Genomic DNA, 18,636 nt, shown 5'->3' with positions numbered 1-18,636 from the left:
TAGAGCTTTACTCTTGCCATAGAGATATTAAAATGTTCATATTCATCACCTGGCCCACCTCCTAGCTCACTGTTCATTCATGAAAAAAATACCCCTTTGCCTTTCGCAGCTGTGGCCACAGCCAAATGAACCACTTTTCAACTGAAGATTCACCTTACATTGCATTGTTTTCATTTCAATTGCTAGGCATTAGAGACATACCCAAAAGGTGTAAAGAGAGGCACTTGCCCCTACAGCCCATCTGCTTTGCAGGATGCATGTACAAAGGCTTGAAGAACCCATTCAAAAATTAGCTATGCATGGATTCAGAACACAGGATGCTAATGTGGGTGGCAAAGTCAAATATTTTCAAATGCCATTAAGTGGAAAAAATCTTGAAAGGACAGCTGAAAGGAAATTGAGTAGTTGTGTTGTATTCCCGTGGAATGAATCTTTTTCTATTTCAAGAACTTGCATCACACTTCTGAATGGCATCCTTGTATATTCGGAGGTAGTCTTGTTTTATACTAAGGCTGCACAATAGGTTTTGGTTTCAATGTTTTTCCCTACTTCATTTCTCCTGAGAGTTACAAAGAGAGATCCATTGAAAGTGCAAGATACTCTCCTTGGTCTGAAGGGGTGGGGGAATATATTTAGTCTGTATTGCTAATCCCCTTTTCCACTGCCCACTGATGAAGGTTCACAATCAACCTCCTGATTTTTAAAAAAAAATATTTTAGAATGGGGATAATAAGAAAAACAGACATAAATAAAGCTTTTGGTTCATCACTATGATTTGGCATCCAAAGTTTGAATAACGGCTTACCAAACACATGCAAACATTTTTGTTTTTTTCATAGAGTGGGGTGGGGATGGGAAGAGAGAAGCCAATCTTTTTGGAACTATGGAATAAGTATTTAGCATTTTAAAAAATGTACTTATTGGCTGTGCTGCATGATTGTCAACTAGAGAAGCAGAGTAGCACTTGGAGTGATTATACAGTATATGTATTTGGTTCAAAAAATTGTTAGAAAAAAAAGCTTAGAAATTATGAGGCAGCAGAATTGGAGAACATCTTCTGGTGAAACATGTGCTTAGGTTTGCAAGGAGTGAAGCCTGGACTTCTACCTTTGGTTGGAACAGCCTGTCCATAGTACTGCTAAGCAAAGTGCAAGTATTCCTTGAGCTTGGACTGAATACTTCATTTCCATCGATGCCGTACTAAGGACGATTCATCATTTACAATGTCATTGTCAGAATACTGACGACGACAGCGAGCAGGCAGGAGCAGTAAGACAATGAGCACCAGAAGGACAAGTCCGCAGAAGCTCATCAGTGCATAGGACACAATCCACAACAACGGTTCATGGAAGGATATTGTGGACACACAGGTCCTTGCTACATCCGTAGTTTCAAAAGGACCTTCAATCCCAGATACTGGAGAACCTCCAATTTCTAAAAGAGCACAAAGGAATGAGAAAGGTACAAATATTTAAAAGGTTTGCAGCTTTTAACTGTTATATGCATGTAAATATTTAGGGCCGGGTACACTAAACCATAGTTTGGAACTGCAAGAGTGAGTCCAGACAATTCTCAAGCTTGCAAGTTCTGAAGCATTCACTTCCATTTTAAATTAAACACAGCTTGCTGTATTTTCTGTTCATTGAAATAAGCGAACTTCAAACCATGGCTATGCTTGGATGATCATTTGTCTGCTTAATAAGCAAAGATGTGAAAAAGCTGTATTACTCTATAAGCAGCCACTCACCCCTTCCTTTGTGAGGTGCAGCAATGAAGTCTCAGTTTGCTATTGGTTTTCTGTTAGTTTCTTGGTTCATATGTATCAATATTAAGCAAATTTTAAACCATTTAAGATCCTGGATGGTTTGGGATAAACCAAAAACCATCATTTCCCAGTTCAGGAAACCACAATTCAGACTTCATGGGTTGTTTTCTGGATCATGGGATGTAGCTGAGTATAGGTGCATGAAGCTTGTTCACATCTCATTTTATTAAGCCAAGCTATTGCTGTTTTGAGACAATCACAGTTTCCAGTTTGGCTTGTTTTAACAAGCCATAGTTAGGATTAAACACAGTTTAATGTTCAAATGCAATGCTAGAATTTAGTTAATCTAAAGTGGAATTCGAAGCTTCTGATCTCCTTGTGGTTGTCCCAGAGGCAGTTGGAGGCAGGAGTGCATAACCCCAACACTATCTGCAGCTAATCTTTGTAACACTAAACCATGGTTTAATATGGAGAGAGCAATCCAAACCTGCCCTTTTACTGGGCTGTAGGCTTGTTTTAAATTGACCAGAGGTGTTCCTCCACTTAGCTCGCCCAGTTGAGCCAGCCTCCCAGCAACCACCCACAAGTGGGAAGCCTGTTGATGGTATTCCTGTCAGCAGAAAGCCACATGGTGGGACATTCCAAGGATGGGCAAGGTGTGGGAAAAAGCCAACCTGGGATCCGCTGGACCCAATTGCTGTGCCATTCTGAACTGAACCAGATCACTGTGCCAGCCTGGAGCTGATGAAGGGATCAGACCCACCCAATTACGTCCTCCCCCCCCCCGATCTTCCACAGCTGCTGTTATGAGCAGGCAATCTGTGGACTCTTCTGCTGCCCCACAAAGCCCCGTGAGTGGGTAGGTTTAGGACTACATATGGTGATAACACTTAAAGTTCTCCATTAAATCCAAGCTAAAGGAAGTGCGCATATTGAAGAACAACCAGATAAATATATAAACAAAATCCAGCTACACATTAAATTAAGCTTTTTACTGTAGTTTATTTCCCATTTGGTCATACTACTCCCACATGAAAGTCACACGGAATACAAAATTTCATCTTAAAATAAAGTCAAAGTGAACATTCTGTTCTCCTTCTAGCAAAATGAATGATTTCAGGTCCCTGTTAACTCTCCTGTTCTTGTACATCAAAAGGTTTACATTCTATCTATTGGTTTCCTACTCACCTAACCTTTCCCCTGCCTAGTAATTTATCTGAAATGGGAAGATATTACAGACAGTTTAAGACTATCAAGTAATCTTATTAGAGCTGCAATAAGAGTATTAATAAAACTCTATATTCAAGTACTTCCAACATACATTTGGACTTTTCATTTCCAAAAAGCATCTTATTTCAAAAGGGCAATCACATTGATTCATATTTGCTTTACTGAGAAATGTAACAGCATATTTGCTTTATTGAGAAATGCAACAGCAAAATTGCTTCTCATACTTTATGTCAAAAATTAATATTCCTTTCCAGAACAAGCCTGTACTAATCTGAGACCATCATGCACGTGTGTGTGATTCAGGTTCAGGTAAAACCAAGAGGCCTAAGCTGGTTTATTTTAATAATTATTTTGGGGCTGAAGCCCAACAGGATTCCCACCCCCTTCTGAACAAGAAAGCTCCCTGCACAATGCTAAATTGCATTTGACAATTCACTCAGTTTCCAAAGTAATTTGTAACAGGGAATAGGAATTGAAGAAAGGCGAGTCAATAGTTCCCTTGGGCACATGGGACTAGTTGTGTGGATACCAGCCCAGCTCACTTCTGAAGCTCCTCGGTGGCTTTTGGAAAATAATCTGAATGCCTATCCTACTTTACAAGATTGTTGTGAAGATTAAAACTGCAACCCACACAACAGTGCTAAAAAATAATTTGCAGATTTGCAAACAATGTTCAAAGTATTTGGACAAGGTTCTTTTATGTGATTTTTAAAAAGCAGATTGTTAAGCTTATATTGTGAACCACCCTGAGATCTTTTGAGGAAGGGTGGTACACAAATCCAATAAATGAAAAAAATAAAATAAAAATAAAAGACTTCAGGTGCTACCTTAAATTGTTAAGTATATGCTATTCAGAAGTGGTCTCTTACCAGCACAAGTACTTAATGCAAAGCCCACTCTCTTTTGAGCTCTATCAAAGATGACATAGAATCCTTCCATCACTGTCGCGCCAATGACCAGGGCATTGGGAGAAGAGGAGATGCCAAAACGATAACAGCGTAAATTCTGACTAGTCTCAAAAGCAGGCTGAATATAAAGCTGTTTATTTGGAAAGAAAAAAGGACAATTAAGGAGCAGTAATATACCTAAATTTAGAAGATTAGCAGATAAGATCTGAACACACAACAGCAGCAAAATTACAAAGGATGGGGTAATGACTCCATTAACTGTAAAAATGCTGGGTTTTAAGTTGCAGCTTGTCAAGAACTCAAAGTGAATAAACCCTACTTACTTTTCACACAGAAATTTGTATACTTCTTTCCATCATTCCTCACCATCCACAATTGACTTCAGCTGGGGTGTGTGTGTGTGCGCGCGCATGACAGCCTCTTGTGCCCTCCTTCCTTCTGCAACTGCTACACAATAGCCCGGCAGTATTGCCAGTTAGGTATTACTATTCAGTGGCTGCCGCTGCCACCACCACTACCACCATCTTTTGGTAATCTACACCCCCACAAACAGGAGTGAAAACTGGAAATATCAAATTAATGTTTAAATCCTGGACCAGCATATCTCACTTCTCCAGCCAATTCCTTGCAAATTTGCTCAGAGTGTAAAGCCAGCTCCCCCCAGTCCTCTGCTTCTCCATCAGAGTAGAGCAAGTTCCTGGCTTCACCAACTCTGGTCTTAAGACTTCCAATAGTGTGAAATCCAAAGTGATCTAGGCAAATGGAGATTCCCAAATCCTGAGGGTGGCCATCACACACTTGACTCCACTAGTCCAAATTGTGAAACTTTGTTAAAAATATATAAGGAAGAGGGCAATAAGGTTCAACAGAAATATTAAAAGCAAAACAGAGCCCAATAACTCAAAAAGCAGACTACATCAGTCCTAATTAGGTACTAGCAGCACAATTATCTCAGTCTACCTACAAGCGGACAGGAAGGGTGGTCAACTTCCTGGTGGTGTGGAAGATCTGGCCTGGATCCCTGACGGTTAGAGGGACCAAAGTGCCAAGAGCAACTCAACTTTTAAAAGATCTGTCCCCTCACCTTGGAGGGAGTGACCTTCTGATCAATAAGAGCCAGAGTCAATTTTTCTGAAGTATGTCATATGTCCCAGGTAGGCGTTTTAAGCACCCTTTTGCATTTGGGATATACATGACAACCTGGCTTAGAGAAATGGTGGAACCAGGAGAACAGGGTCCTGTGTGACAAGCTTGCATTACACAAATCAACGGCAACAAAGTTACTGAAATAAGAAAAGCAACTGCAATTTTGTGTAGGACATACTCTAAATTAAAACTGATCTAGCCTTTACATAGCAATGTGCATGCGTTTTCCTAAAATAGTGTTAAGAATATATGGAAATAAGTTAGACTTCAGAATGCACAATGCCATCAAGGCAAAAACAGGTCCCTATGTTACTTGGCTGCTCATTAAAAGTTTAAGCCTGGAATTACAACTGAAGGCCATTTCAAAGTCACATTTGCTTCATTAAAGCTGCTTGAAAGTACGGGCAAGGAAACACTTAAGCTTACAGAAATATTTCAAGATAATCAGATTTACATGAATAATTTCTGGACTCTCGTCAATCGGCTTCACAATCTTTGCATACTCAGATGATAAAGATCATAATAGCTTCATAAAATATCACTTCATTAATGCTCTTGTGGGGGGAGGGGGAGAAGGAATTTTAGTACTTCCTCCCCCCGTGCAAAGAATTAACTAGTTAGTCTAAAAGCAGATTTTCTTATAAATTGGCTAAGACTAGTTGGACTGCATTGTGTTATTCCCACAAACCAAGGGGCTAGTTCAAACATCATGACCCCACCCCATCCCCATCTAGACACTCCAGGAGTATAAGTGTCTGCTGTCAGGATCCTAGCCAGATTGAATTTATTCAGGGGTGCTCCACCTGAGCAATGACTGAAAAGACAATGGTCTATAACACCAGCATGGTGCAAAAAGACTGTCCACGAAAGTCTACTGGCAGCGAGTCTGGCAAGAGACTTGCACATTTCTAAAGAATTATCATGTGTGAACCAGCCACCATTTTTCTGAAAATGTAGAATCACAAAATAGGAATAGGCCTATTGATTACAATCCAGATTAACAAAAGGTCCCCATTCCTGGATTTTAAACATTTTGATATGTGATGGATGTGCATTGTTCACTATATTGTCATAGCTGATTAAAGGACTCACATGCTCCTTTAGTCTTCTATGTTATGGACTCCATGGCAGAGTCAGCAAATGTACAGAATGGGAGGGGCTTGTGCATATTCAGTACAATATCTGCATGGAATTTATGCTTCCTTGAACTGTACCCTTGTAGGACCATATCTGGGCTTTTGCAAACTCTGGTTTTCCATGTCAATGTTGAAATAACTGCATATGGATTGGGGGCGTGCCATATTGACATAATTCTGTCCTCCCATTCCAACTGGCTGGATATGCTAGCTTACTATTTTAGTAAGTAATAACTATGTCCTGTGAACAGAGGTGTTGTGTTGCCACTGAAAAGATCTCTACAGAACGATAAGCAAGCACTGAACTATTAGTGATGAGGAGACCAGCAAGATTCCACCAAAGGGCAGCCAACCTTCTGAGTTAGTGTGGGAAAGAACAGCAGCACTATAAATCCTGTTTTTTAAAAGGCAGTATATACAAATGCCAAAATCTTCAATGAAGTACTCATTAAGTGCTGTACGATGAATGAAATTATTGCTTCTTTTGACGAACACTACAATAAAGGGCTTGTTCAGACCTGTGGAAAGACAGTGATCCTGAATGATCTGCTGGAATTTTCATCTCTCAGATAGATAGATATCTCTGGAAAGAAGGTCCAAGGCTGTTCAGTTTTAGCCCAGCAAGCAAGCTGTACACCATTCCAAAATCCAGGTGAGAATTCTTGAATCTATACAGAAAATGGAGGAGGTGGGGACATTAGGTTGAATTAATGAGATCCTTTTTTTTGTCACCTATGAACAGGCACAGTCTTGAGGAGAAGCATTAGCAAAATTCCTGGAAAAGAAGCAGCTGGGAGCATGTGATCCTGGTTTCAAAGGGCAGTGGCAAATCACGTTGGAAGTGGGAAACGTATGCAAGTGATACAATAACTAGGAAGAGTCCATTGTATCACGACCCCTGAACAGTAACTAGCCTTGATTCTGTTCTCTACCTTGCTGATTAAAGTCTCAAGCTTTTGAAGATCAAAATGTCTTTCTGCTAAAAAAAAAAAATACATCTGTCCACTTATTTTATTGGACTGATAATTAACCCTGTCAGCCCTTTCTTTCATTTCACCTCTACTGAATTAGCATTAGATTGAACTTTGGAGTTCCTTACACACTTACCTGGGAGAAAGCTTTCAAAAGAACTGAGTAGACATGTGTTAGCATGAACCATTTATTTCAAGTGCAATAAGAACATATTCAAGAAAATAAATATGCAAGAACATAAATCTATATAACAACCCATGCAAGTCAGGCTAACTTTCTTTCCCACATTTACAGTTTTTGAGAGGCACATAATACACTAATGTAAATATACAAATACAGGATAGGGCAAATACACTTCCTTAAGCTGAGTCCTTTGTGCTCAGTGTTTGCTTTCTGAGGCAGCTGAAGCTCTTATCACCTTGTCATTAGCAAACATTCCCACCAAAACAAATATGGTTTGAGTGAAGAAGAAAAGGTCAACTCCACAGTCCTATTGTTGAGCGTGTACATTGATACTGAGCACTTTATTAACAAGCTGTCAGACATTTCAGACAAAAAAAGGATATGCTTGCACAAAACCACCACCCTATTCTCATACAAGGGATGTCTTCAGCTGCTCCCTTCCCAAAACACATTTGCTAAGCTGCTACCATCAGCTGCTTCAACTCTATTCATTGACTCTGCAACAGACTGTAATGCACAATCTCCAAAGACACTGTCCTCTCTGGGGTGTGTGTGTGTGTGTGTGTGGGTGGGTGGGTGCATGCGCGTGGGTGTGTTAAAGATATGCTAAAACAAGAGAGAGCCTGTCCTTGTTTACATTTTGTAAACAATAAAGTGAGCCTCACCAGCACATGGCATGTCAGCATGTGTACTATATGACAGCTTAGTGTTCATGAATTTATATGCCAACAGGACAACTCCCAAATATTTAAATTCTAGAGACCCTGGGGAATGCAAGACATAGCACAGGAGAATGACAACTCCAGCAACTGACGCTGAAAAGGCAGCAGCAGGGACAGTGATTGACAAGAGAAACATATCTGAAAATGAGGACTCTCTCTGGTAAACAGGGACAGAAGAACATACATATTTCAAAAAGAAAAAACAGGAGAGAGAAGCTACTGCCCCTGAAATGAAGTCTCCCTAAATAACCTGGAGCCAATATTAATGTCATTTCAGGAATGGACTAAGACTTTCCTTTTCTCCTAGGCTTTTAAAAGGACTTTTTAAAAAAAGTAGTGTAATAGCCAATGTTAGTCATATTTACAACAATGATTACAGTAGATCCACTGAAATCAACAAGCTTAGGTATGACTAACACTCAATATCACACAAAAAAGGTTTAACACTTTAAAAAAATCCTGTGCCCTGTAAAGTGATGCTTGGTTCTTATGTTTATTTTGTTTTATTATTACATTGGATGTTTTCATATCATATTATTTAACACCTAGAAGTGACAGGATATGATGATTAACAAATTGAAATAGCAGTCCTAAGTCATCGTATAGTGTTACCCCTAGTTCCTACTACATTTCCCCAAATTGCATTAGAGGGCCCCCCCCCGATAATATATCAGTAGTGGGGCAATTTTGCAAATATTATTATCCATATCCATCATTGGATCCAGATCTAGCCATCCTTACTGCAGATGCACAAAAATCATGTAAAAATCTGCCAGTTTCCTACTTTCGTTATTTGTTAAGTGAGAAAAAGCCAAATTGGTGAATAGGTTTACCTGGAGTCATACGGCTAGTTTCACACTGAGCAATTCAACCTACAAGTGGTGCTGAAATGTTCTGTCAGAGATTAGAAGAATTTAGATAGGTTCTTCTGACATAAGATCAAAGCACAGCCTCCATTCATTATTTCTGGGCTCAGTTCCTTCCTTCTCTTTCTTTTCATTTAAGAAAACAGCCAGTGGGGGAGTCTAGTCTCAAGGGAGGCAGACAGCTTTTCACTTCCTAGTGCACGTGCTACTGCTCCTTTTCTGTGTAGGACTAAAAGATATTGCCCCATGCATTCAGTGCCAAGATGGCATTCAAGTGCAGAGGGCAGCCCTTCCCAGTGACAATGTCTCCTCCCTCCCATCACTCATCTCTCTGCCTTCACAGCTACTGGACATTTCCCCGCTTTATGCTTTTCAGAAGAAAAGAAGCTCTGATCCATAGAATATGAAACCTGTAGTTTATCCGTCCTGATTCTGGTTTACATTCTTGCTATTGATCAGAGAAGAGAAGGAGAAAATATGTTTCCACCTTCCTCCCCTCTATTTATTTAATGTGCAGTTTAATTCCTTCCTAATATATAACAGGGAATGAGAAACCTATGGCTCTTTAGATGTGGTTGGAATACAACTCCCATAATTCCCAACTGTTGGCCATGTTTGCTGTGGCTGATGCAAGATGGAGTCTAACAACATCTGGATGACCTCAGCTTCCACACCTCTGAAATACAGAATACACACTATATTTTGACAAACTACTTAGCTTCTGCCGTAGCACAATGTGCTCCGTGTGTATCAATCGGGGGGGGGGAGAGGGGCTCACATGTGAGTGGACTTTCCTTGTGGCAGAGGTTTAGAGCCAGAGCCTGGGTCATAATTTTGGATTCTGACAAATACACCAATATAACAAACACACACACTTTTTTGGGTAGATACAATCCACACACTGGGCCTTAAGCCACACATAGATAAAAACCCATTAGAGCAAACAAGATTGTTCACTGTCACAGTGTCTCTTTTTAAGAGAACAATAGCCTGTGTTGCAAGGCAAAAGAGCACTTATTTTGGGAATGGCTGCCAACAAAGCCATTAGGTTTTAGCCCAAACTCCTCAAAGTTTGGAGGAGGACAGAATGCTTCTACTCTGTAAATACATTAGAGTCAAACAAAATCATGCCATTTTTAAAATGGTGATTAAAAATTAGTTACACTTCCTCCCCTAAGAAGTCTCCTCCACCTGTGATGGAAAAAGGTGAGAAACTACTGTCCTAAGACAGCTATTTAAAACAGTTCCTTTAAGGAACAATGTGTCTCATGAGCTGGAACTTACCAAGGATTTCTGTATAATTGCTCCCACAACAGCACTGAAGACTTTTTCTGGCAGGCGCAGGAGTGTGGTGCCGCTGTCTACAATGGCTTTATCCGAGTTGTACTAAACAGGGGAAAGGGGAACGAAGACATCAACATGCTGTAGCAGCAAACTGCAATGGAAAGTCAATAAAAGCCGCTCCTTCTGGTGGTGCGATGGCAGAGCATAGGGCCCTCTGTGATGTCAGCTCCTCTCTGCACGCCTCCTCCAAATCCCCATTACAGAGGCAGTGACATTTCTTAGCTGCCTTGAGCCCAAGCAGGATTCCCCCAGCATAGCCTAAGCAGAAGTTTAATGGGAAAGCCAGCTCTGACCCCAGGCTCAATTGGTCCTGTGAGATGTATTGTCTGTTGGACAGGATTAAACACATCATACGTCACAGAAGAGTCTCAGCTGACAACCTGAATTTGAACAAGAGGGAACTATTTCCATGTCTAAACTGGATAACTTTGTAGCAGGTTTGGACAGATTTCAAAGTTGCAGGAGCTTACCTGCCTTGGAACCCCAAGTTCCAACTCTGGAACTGGGCAAAAAAATAGCTCTGGTGTGTGGGCATGGGCGTGGGTGTGTAGCCTGTTGGATGATTTCCATACATATCTGAATTATGATACATTAGGGGTTGTAGCGCTAAATTCTAAAAATGGGAGAAGAACTGCACAAGGACTTGGTCAGAGGGACGCAGAGGCAGAAAGACGAGCAGTTAGCACAAGGAGCCAGCCACTTAATCCATGGAAGATAAATATACACATATATAATAAAACATGTCACCAGGGCCGTCTTAAGCATATCCGGCGCCGTGGTGCAAAGATTCCTCCGGCACCCCATCCCACCCCATTTCCCAACGCTGTCAACCTTTTCCCAAGCCTCTGCAGGGAATCGTTCTCCTCCCGCAGGGGCTTGGGAAGGAAGCTGCAAGCTGAGAGGCCGCAACCCTGCTGCAACGCGTCAGTAAACCCAATGGGAATGACGGCTCTGCATGTCACATTTGTAAGACAGTAAGACTAACAGCCCAGTCTCATTCCGGTTTACTCAGAAACAAGTCTTAATCAACTTCAGTGGGGCTTCCCCCCCCCCCCAGTATCTATGTATATATGATTAATTATATTTCTAATCCATGTTGCTATTGTTGCTATGATCGGTTTTAGTACCCACTCTTCAGTTGGGCAGGTTACAGCAATGTAAAACATGATAGAAACATGATAGAAAATGATTTCAACCTTAGACGTTAAAAAACAACCACAGTTACTAAGAAGCTGAGTCTCACCATCTAGGAGCACAAAGATTATTTTGCAAAAAAATATTAGGGTTCTTTAAAGACAATATGAGGGAAAGGGGGTAAATCTTTACTTTTCTACCTTTAGTTAGCAATAAAAATTGGCCAGACTGGTCAGTTTGAGGGAGAACTGCATGTAGCAGATAAACCTGCACACCCTCCAACATTTCACAGGCAAAACTAGGGATGCCAGAGTACATGACAACTCATGAAAGGATCATGGGAAAAGTCCAGTAGAAAAGAGATCTGGGGAAGAGAAACTGAGGCTAGCAGATGCTTGCAAATGAAAAAAAGGCTGGCATCTGCAACAGTGTTTTTCCTCCCATCTACACACTCTAACTTAAATTTGTATGCTCTGAAATAAATTCCTTTTCAACACAACCGAAGTATATTTAGGATTCGACACTAATCCAATTGTTCTCCACATTTGCTGATTAGCATTTTACACTAGATTTTTGGAATGCAGAGGTGGTCACCCTCTATACATTAATGGACCACAACTCCCACCCTCCCTAACTATGGGCCATGATGGTTGCGATTGGTGGGAGCTGGAGTCTAAGAACATTTCAAGGGCTCTTGCACCCACCAACCCAGAGCTTCTCTCTCCCTTGCTGACACTCTGCTCCCAGTTTCAGCGAGGGGAAGCCATCACAGCTACGAGGGAAGGGAAGTGGCAGCACCGCCACGACATGCAGTCTGACTAACACCATATTGGCCACCCCTGAATGAAGAAAGATTAAATTGTGCTTCCTTGCTATAAATACCTCTTTACAGTCCAAGTTAAGGTTCTCTCCTCCAACTTCCAATTTGAGTATTTCAACCTGATAATACCACTCTTTCTCAACAGGTGTGTACCAGATTTCCCCCTTGTATAGGCTTGGTTCAATTCCACCCAGGACCTGAAAAGGAAACGGTGGTTGCCGCACAATCAAACACACGACAGTAAAGATATAGAGCATGCATGTCCCCCTGTCAGATGGTGCTCAGGGGACTTAAGTTGTATTTACACGCATTTTAAACCCACTTGTTTAACATATGCATTTAACATATGCATTGCAGACCCAGTCAGGTTTTTTTTTTAGTAAAACTAAATTAAAGCAGTTTAAAAAAATATTTTAATCAGAACATGGCTAGTCTTCTGCTCAGATGTAAGACTGTGTCTTAAGATACATGGGAGAACAGAATTATAGAAGGCATAATTTCAGGTATTACCGGTTATGAGTAATAAACCCAGGGAGGTCAGACATTCTCTATGTCACAAATGCTATTAAAATGACTGAGATGCTTTATGTTTGTTTACCTCTTTCTCTCTTTCTAAAGAGCAAGTCACAGACAGTTTTTAAATAACAGGGAAAAGTTGAAATAAAAAAATTGCCTAGTAGCACCTTAGAGACCAACTAAGTATAAGCTTTCGTGTGCATGCACACTTCTTCAGAAAAGTTCTCATCTTTGTACATTGACTAAGCTTTTAACAATATTTCATTGTTAAGCTATTTGGAATAAAGGCTGGCAATGGGAAATAAAAAAAAATAAGACAGGAGGAGAAACACAATGCAAGAATTAGGGCAACTATGATGCAGTTTTATTACATCTCCCCCTTGTTAAGGTCAGGCAGCAATTATGGGGCGGGGGAGGCTGGGCATGGGCATAGAGTGAATGCAGATTAGCATGTGTACATTTGTGACCTCCCCTCTCAAATGGTTTTGCCCCATGGTTTAAAATATTGACCCAAACAGTATATCCATACACTAGGCGTTTTCATTTAGGAAAACTAGTGGCCCAAGTAACTCTGAGCAGAGCAGAGACTGCTTGTTAAACTTGAACTTTATGGGAAGAAAAACCACGAACAGCTGAGATATCACAAAATATATGGGGGGGGAAGGCCTCACTGATTTTAATGGCTGTGGGTCACGTTTTCTTACAGAGCTATCCAATGTACACTTACTTGGGGGTGGGGCCCACTGAATGCAACAGGACCCATCTGGGTAAGCATATATAGAATGGCACTTTTTGTGCTTCTCTTACAAAACAAATTCTATATAGAATGCTGAATGTCAAATGTGAGGGGCAGGAATGGACAAAAATAAAGCATGCAAAGACAAACAAGCACTTCTTAATCCACTTTAGCTAGAAGAAAAAGAGGGGGAACACAGTTTCTTTTAGGATACACAGAATGAATATATATATATATATATATATATATATATATATATATATATATATATGACACCAGAAATGTATACCCGTTGACATGGACGTTACAATGAAACCAACAGAACTTTGCTTACATGTTGCTTGGATCATAAAATCTATGTTCACACATAATACAAAAATAGGAAACTCCCAACATGAGTGAAGGGTGTAAAGGTGCACACAGTCTTTTCTGTGGTGCTCTGATCATTCTGGGTTGAATGGGAAAGTCTATTACTACACATTCAGGTGAATGTTCTTAGAAGGTTTATGTGGGGGATTCCAAGCACTCCTTGGAATCCCCCACACTTAGAAGCACCCTTCAGACATTCCCACTCAATGTGAGAAGGTAAGGGCTGGGGCTAGAGTGCATGGTCAGGGTGCATAGCCTTTCTCCTCCCTATAACACCTGAATAAGGCTGCACCATCCAAAGTTCTGGATGCTGATTTTACTTATCATACTGTTAGAACAATAGAGCAGATCTTCAAATCCCCACAGGCAGATTTTTTTATTCACTATTGGAAAAATCAGTAAAAGAAACTTAATGTGGATAAGTATGAGAAATTTATGCATGCTTCTCTAATTTTAATAGTCTGAATGGAAAATTGAGTAAGCCACTCTAAATCTGTTTGTTTTGCCTTCTAATGGATATGGTAATTAAAAGCATAATGCAATGAAAAGGGCTGAATTCCAAGTAAACAGGTTTAAATTCACCACATTACAAAAGTGGTAAAAAGTCACCAATATTTTCTGTTTCAGGCTGGCAGATACCCACAAGACTACCTCCATTGGTACCAGTTCCAGTAACTGGCAATCCAGCTCCACACATCTGTAAGGAAAATATATTGGGGATCTTTGCTTGATTCACAAGGGAATCAAAAAATGTCTCCACAGAACTTGAGGGCTGCAGCAAAAACAAAACAAAGTGTTAATTGTGTATAAATCAGGTGTCTGCTCACACGTATACCCCCCTCAGAAAGCATTTTTCTCTCCAATGCCTTCCATATAGAACCCATGTGAATCATTTTGCTGGTTAAAATGGTTAAATCATTTACATGTAAATTAATCATGCTGACAGAGATGTTATAATAAACCAATGTTTAATCTAATGATCCATCTGTAGATGTCTGTCAGATGTTACACCAGATCTAAATCTCTCTACATGTGATGGGATTAAGAGTGTGCCTTACACCTCCTCACTTAACATGCCTGCCTCACCTCCAACACCACCAGGACAGTGTTTCTCTCATATATATATTCCAATGCATGTATGCTTATTTTACATGTTAAATTTCCTAGCTAAAATCTAGAAATTGCCCATGAATTCTGAACCAGCATTACTATTTTGCAAGTAAGAGCATATGGTTGGGTATAGGAATGAGACTGGCTTCAGTCTCCTTCACATAGTCTTGGACAGAATTATTGCAGTATACAGCCGTACCTTGGATCCCGAACGCCTTGCGAGTCAAACGTTTTGGCTCCTGAACACCGCAAACTCGGAAGTGAGTGTTCCGGTTTGCAAACGTTCTTTGGAACCCAAATGTCCGACGTGACTTCTGTGGCTTCCGATTGGCTGCAGGAGCTTCCTGCAGCCAATCGGAAGCTGTGCCTTGGTTTCTGAATGTTTCGGAAGTCATATGGACTTCCAGAATGGATTCCATTCAATTTCCTGATGGTTATGTACTCCCTCCAGTGTCCAGAGGCAGTTGCTGGGATTCACAGGTGGGCAGTGCTGCTGCTGCAACCATGCTCTGCTTACAGGCTTCCCCCAGGTACCTGGCCGGCCATTGTGAGAAGGGGATGGTAGCCTAGCAGGATCACCATATGCTCTTAATGTACGAGTCGGTAGGTAAGCACTCAAATTACCTTAGCCAAGGCATCATAGGCAAGTCCAAGGATCCCATGCCATTGAACACCTTTCAAAAAGAAATTCTCTGACTCAGAGATGGTTACAATGTTGATGGTAAAAGTGCCGTTGATTCCTTTAGGGATGGTAACAACATCTGTGCCGAGAGTCCCTATCCAGCTTCCTTGGGTATATTTAACAGAGACCACAGTGCCCAGTAACTTATATGTGCTTGATCTAAGAAAGGAAGAAAGGGGCACTGAAAACTTACAAAGCAATGCTATATTGTGCTACATGCTACAAATTATCATCTTACGTGAAATATTTATATGATTTGAAGAGAAACCATGGGCTTCATCCAAATTCTGCAACAGGGAAAAGTGAATGATGTATAAATCATGAAAACTCAAAAAAAATTGCACCTTTCCCTCCACATATTCCAAAATGTCACATCAACCAGAGCAATTCCTCCCCATTTCAACTTTCCACTTAAATGCAGTGTATGTTTTTGTGTTTACAGTATAAAACCACCCTGTGATCTTCAGATGAAGGGCGGTTTATAAATTGAATGAATGAATGAATAATATTTTGATCTACTAAAAAGACAAAAGAGACTAATGGTTGATTTCAATTATGAGCTTATGACAAAATGTAAATTATATTCATTTTCTTCTAAAATATCCCTTTGCAGAAAATGTCATATATGGCCTCCATTTCCTACATATAATTATGGAATCAAATGTCTATTAGATATACCTTAACAATATAAGGATGCCCAATTGCTAGATGGTCTGAGAAGTCTATTAGACGCTAGTCTAAAAACAGAAGAAGGCAGCCAACACTCCATCTATGGGATAATTTTTTTCTCAATACTACTTGCATTAGTGCAGAACATGGCAGCACCGCAATTTTAACTTGTTTTGCTGTAATGTATTTTTGCTCTAATGTATTTCAGGATTTCCTTTGACAAAAATTAGATCTTTGTCTAATTATTTACTATAATTTCAATTATGCCACCAATAGCTCCCTTGAGCTTCGAAAATCAATGCAAAAATAACAGTTGCTCTGGGACTTTTCAACCAGCTATAATCCATTGAAATATTCATTCATTGTTGTAATAGCAATTTCATACTGCAATTTTACAACTTGTCTGTATCTTTCTTTAAGCTTATTAAATACATACATGTGTCTAGTAAATAGCATGTATAAACTACAGAACAACTATTGGCACACTATTATTTTATATCTATATGTGTGTGTGTGTGAAAAATAAAAATACAGTACATAGCTGTATTCAACAAAATCATTGCACTAGCAGAAGCCTGTGTAATTATTCACCCCAAGTAATTATTCACCCCCATCTTCCCCTTCACATCCACTCCAAATGGGCTCTTGAGGGTCAGGAGAACCTCCAGAACAGTGCATGGGGGAGAGTGGGAGATTGTTCCATTGGACGAGCAGAAAAGTTTGCACTGACAGAGCAGTCTCCTTAGTGCTATGTTGAATACAACTCCAGGTCTTTAATTCTGCCACATCAACAGACCCTGCTTAATGGAAACCCGACTGGCTCAATGCAGCAATAGTTATGGCACTAAGCAGCTCAGTGATAAAACTGACATGAACTCCATTACACTCTTATCATCTGATTTCAAAAGGCTGATCAATACATTACAGCAGAAGTATATTGTGATATTCCAAGAACATTTGGCAGCACGGACACACTTGTTGCTCAGTCAGTGACATAGTTCCTTTAGATGCAAATATCTTTTTGCCGAAAGGGAGGGCAATGTTGGACATGTGAGCCACTTATGAGGTTCTGACACACATAGTACATCATTAGGACATGTGTGTGTGAAACCACACAAGGATACAGCTCTGCAAATATGGAGATGCAGCCCTCCACATTAACTATGGTAAAACAAGGAGAACAGTTTATCTGTGTTCCTACCTGAGAACTAATCACGTAATTCAAAACTATGTTTTTTTCCAGCGTTATTTTTGGAGTACTTTTTTGTCAATAGAAATATTGTCAAGATGGAGAGCAATACACTTACACTTTTGTGTTGAAGTAGGAGGTCAGATCTGCATTTGGTACTCCTGCAACAGCAAAATTGCTACTTCCAGTGTCAACCAAAATATTTAGCTGCATAAAAGAAAAATAATTATTCATGTCAATTACAATATATAGAAAAACCTGGACATAATTTTAGCCTGCTTCCCTACTCAAGCTCTAACTATGTAAATCAAAACCATGATTATTATTTTTTCAACATTATGTTTTGATAACTTTTTTGTGTGTGGTGAAAGTATTCTCAGATCTTTAAAAACTGATAGTGTTAAGACTTTTAAAGCATGATTCTGTAATGTCAGTCCCCTCAGATCTATAAACAGATGCCTAGGATCCCACCATGACACATCTTTTCTCATGTATCTATTTTAGTTTTATACATATATCCATTTGCAGTTTATTTATAAAAACAGGAATGAAGTGGCCATGAGCTGGTATTGAGAAAACTAATCTTTTCTGAAGTAGCAACATGAGAGATTTGAGGCTGAAGTACAGGTTAGAGAAAGAAAGTGTAGGGAAATAAGCAGGAAGTTGAAGGAAGCAGGAGAAGTGGAGCAATGATTTTCATTTAATCTGAAAATTAGAAATATTTTTTAAGAGGATCCTCATCTTTGCCAATAGCTTGCTGATGTTTTCAAGACCTATGCTGGCAACTATTCAAAGAGTCATCCTGCTAGCTTTTCAATGAGCAGGTACCTGAAAAAGACATGTACAGTGTATCGCCTTTCCTTTCATTGTTAGAATGATACCTGCAGGACCATTTTTGGACCAAAGAGCATGATGCAGCTCAGGAGTAAAGAACCTGAAACCCTGAGGATGTTGTTGGATTCCAGTTTCCACTAGCCACAGAACACACCTCCAGGCCTAATGTAAGTGATTATGCTTTCTAACTTTGATCATTGTTCTTCATATTTCACTGTAGAAGCCACCTTTAATTTTAATTCACTCCCTTTAGTTCAGGGATGATGAATCTGTGGCCCTCCAGATGTTGCAGCTCCCATCATCCC

General features: G+C 40.1%; 1 protein-coding gene across 1 annotated transcript in view; it reads right to left on the bottom strand.

Annotated features, from left to right (window-relative positions):
* Window positions 1-705: 705 nt before the first annotated feature.
* The window catches only part of BACE2 (beta-secretase 2), a 36,702-nt gene continuing 18,771 nt past the window's right edge, over window positions 706-18,636 (bottom strand). Inside the window, exons 2-9 of the mRNA XM_053386771.1 lie at window positions 17,616-17,704; window positions 15,582-15,798; window positions 14,491-14,619; window positions 12,289-12,423; window positions 10,213-10,314; window positions 6,704-6,853; window positions 3,865-4,033; window positions 706-1,434 (exon numbers count right to left, since the gene is read on the bottom strand). Coding sequence (XP_053242746.1) covers window positions 1,181-1,434; window positions 3,865-4,033; window positions 6,704-6,853; window positions 10,213-10,314; window positions 12,289-12,423; window positions 14,491-14,619; window positions 15,582-15,798; window positions 17,616-17,704 — 1,245 coding nt within the window. The 3' untranslated portion in view covers window positions 706-1,180. The remainder of the gene's footprint in view (window positions 1,435-3,864; window positions 4,034-6,703; window positions 6,854-10,212; window positions 10,315-12,288; window positions 12,424-14,490; window positions 14,620-15,581; window positions 15,799-17,615; window positions 17,705-18,636) is intronic.

This window comes from Podarcis raffonei, chromosome 4 (assembly GCF_027172205.1).
Source record: "Podarcis raffonei isolate rPodRaf1 chromosome 4, rPodRaf1.pri, whole genome shotgun sequence".
Lineage (NCBI taxonomy): Eukaryota > Metazoa > Chordata > Lepidosauria > Squamata > Lacertidae > Podarcis > Podarcis raffonei.
The sequence above is the reverse complement of the archived record's forward strand: the minus strand, read 5'-3'. Positions and strand labels throughout refer to the sequence as shown.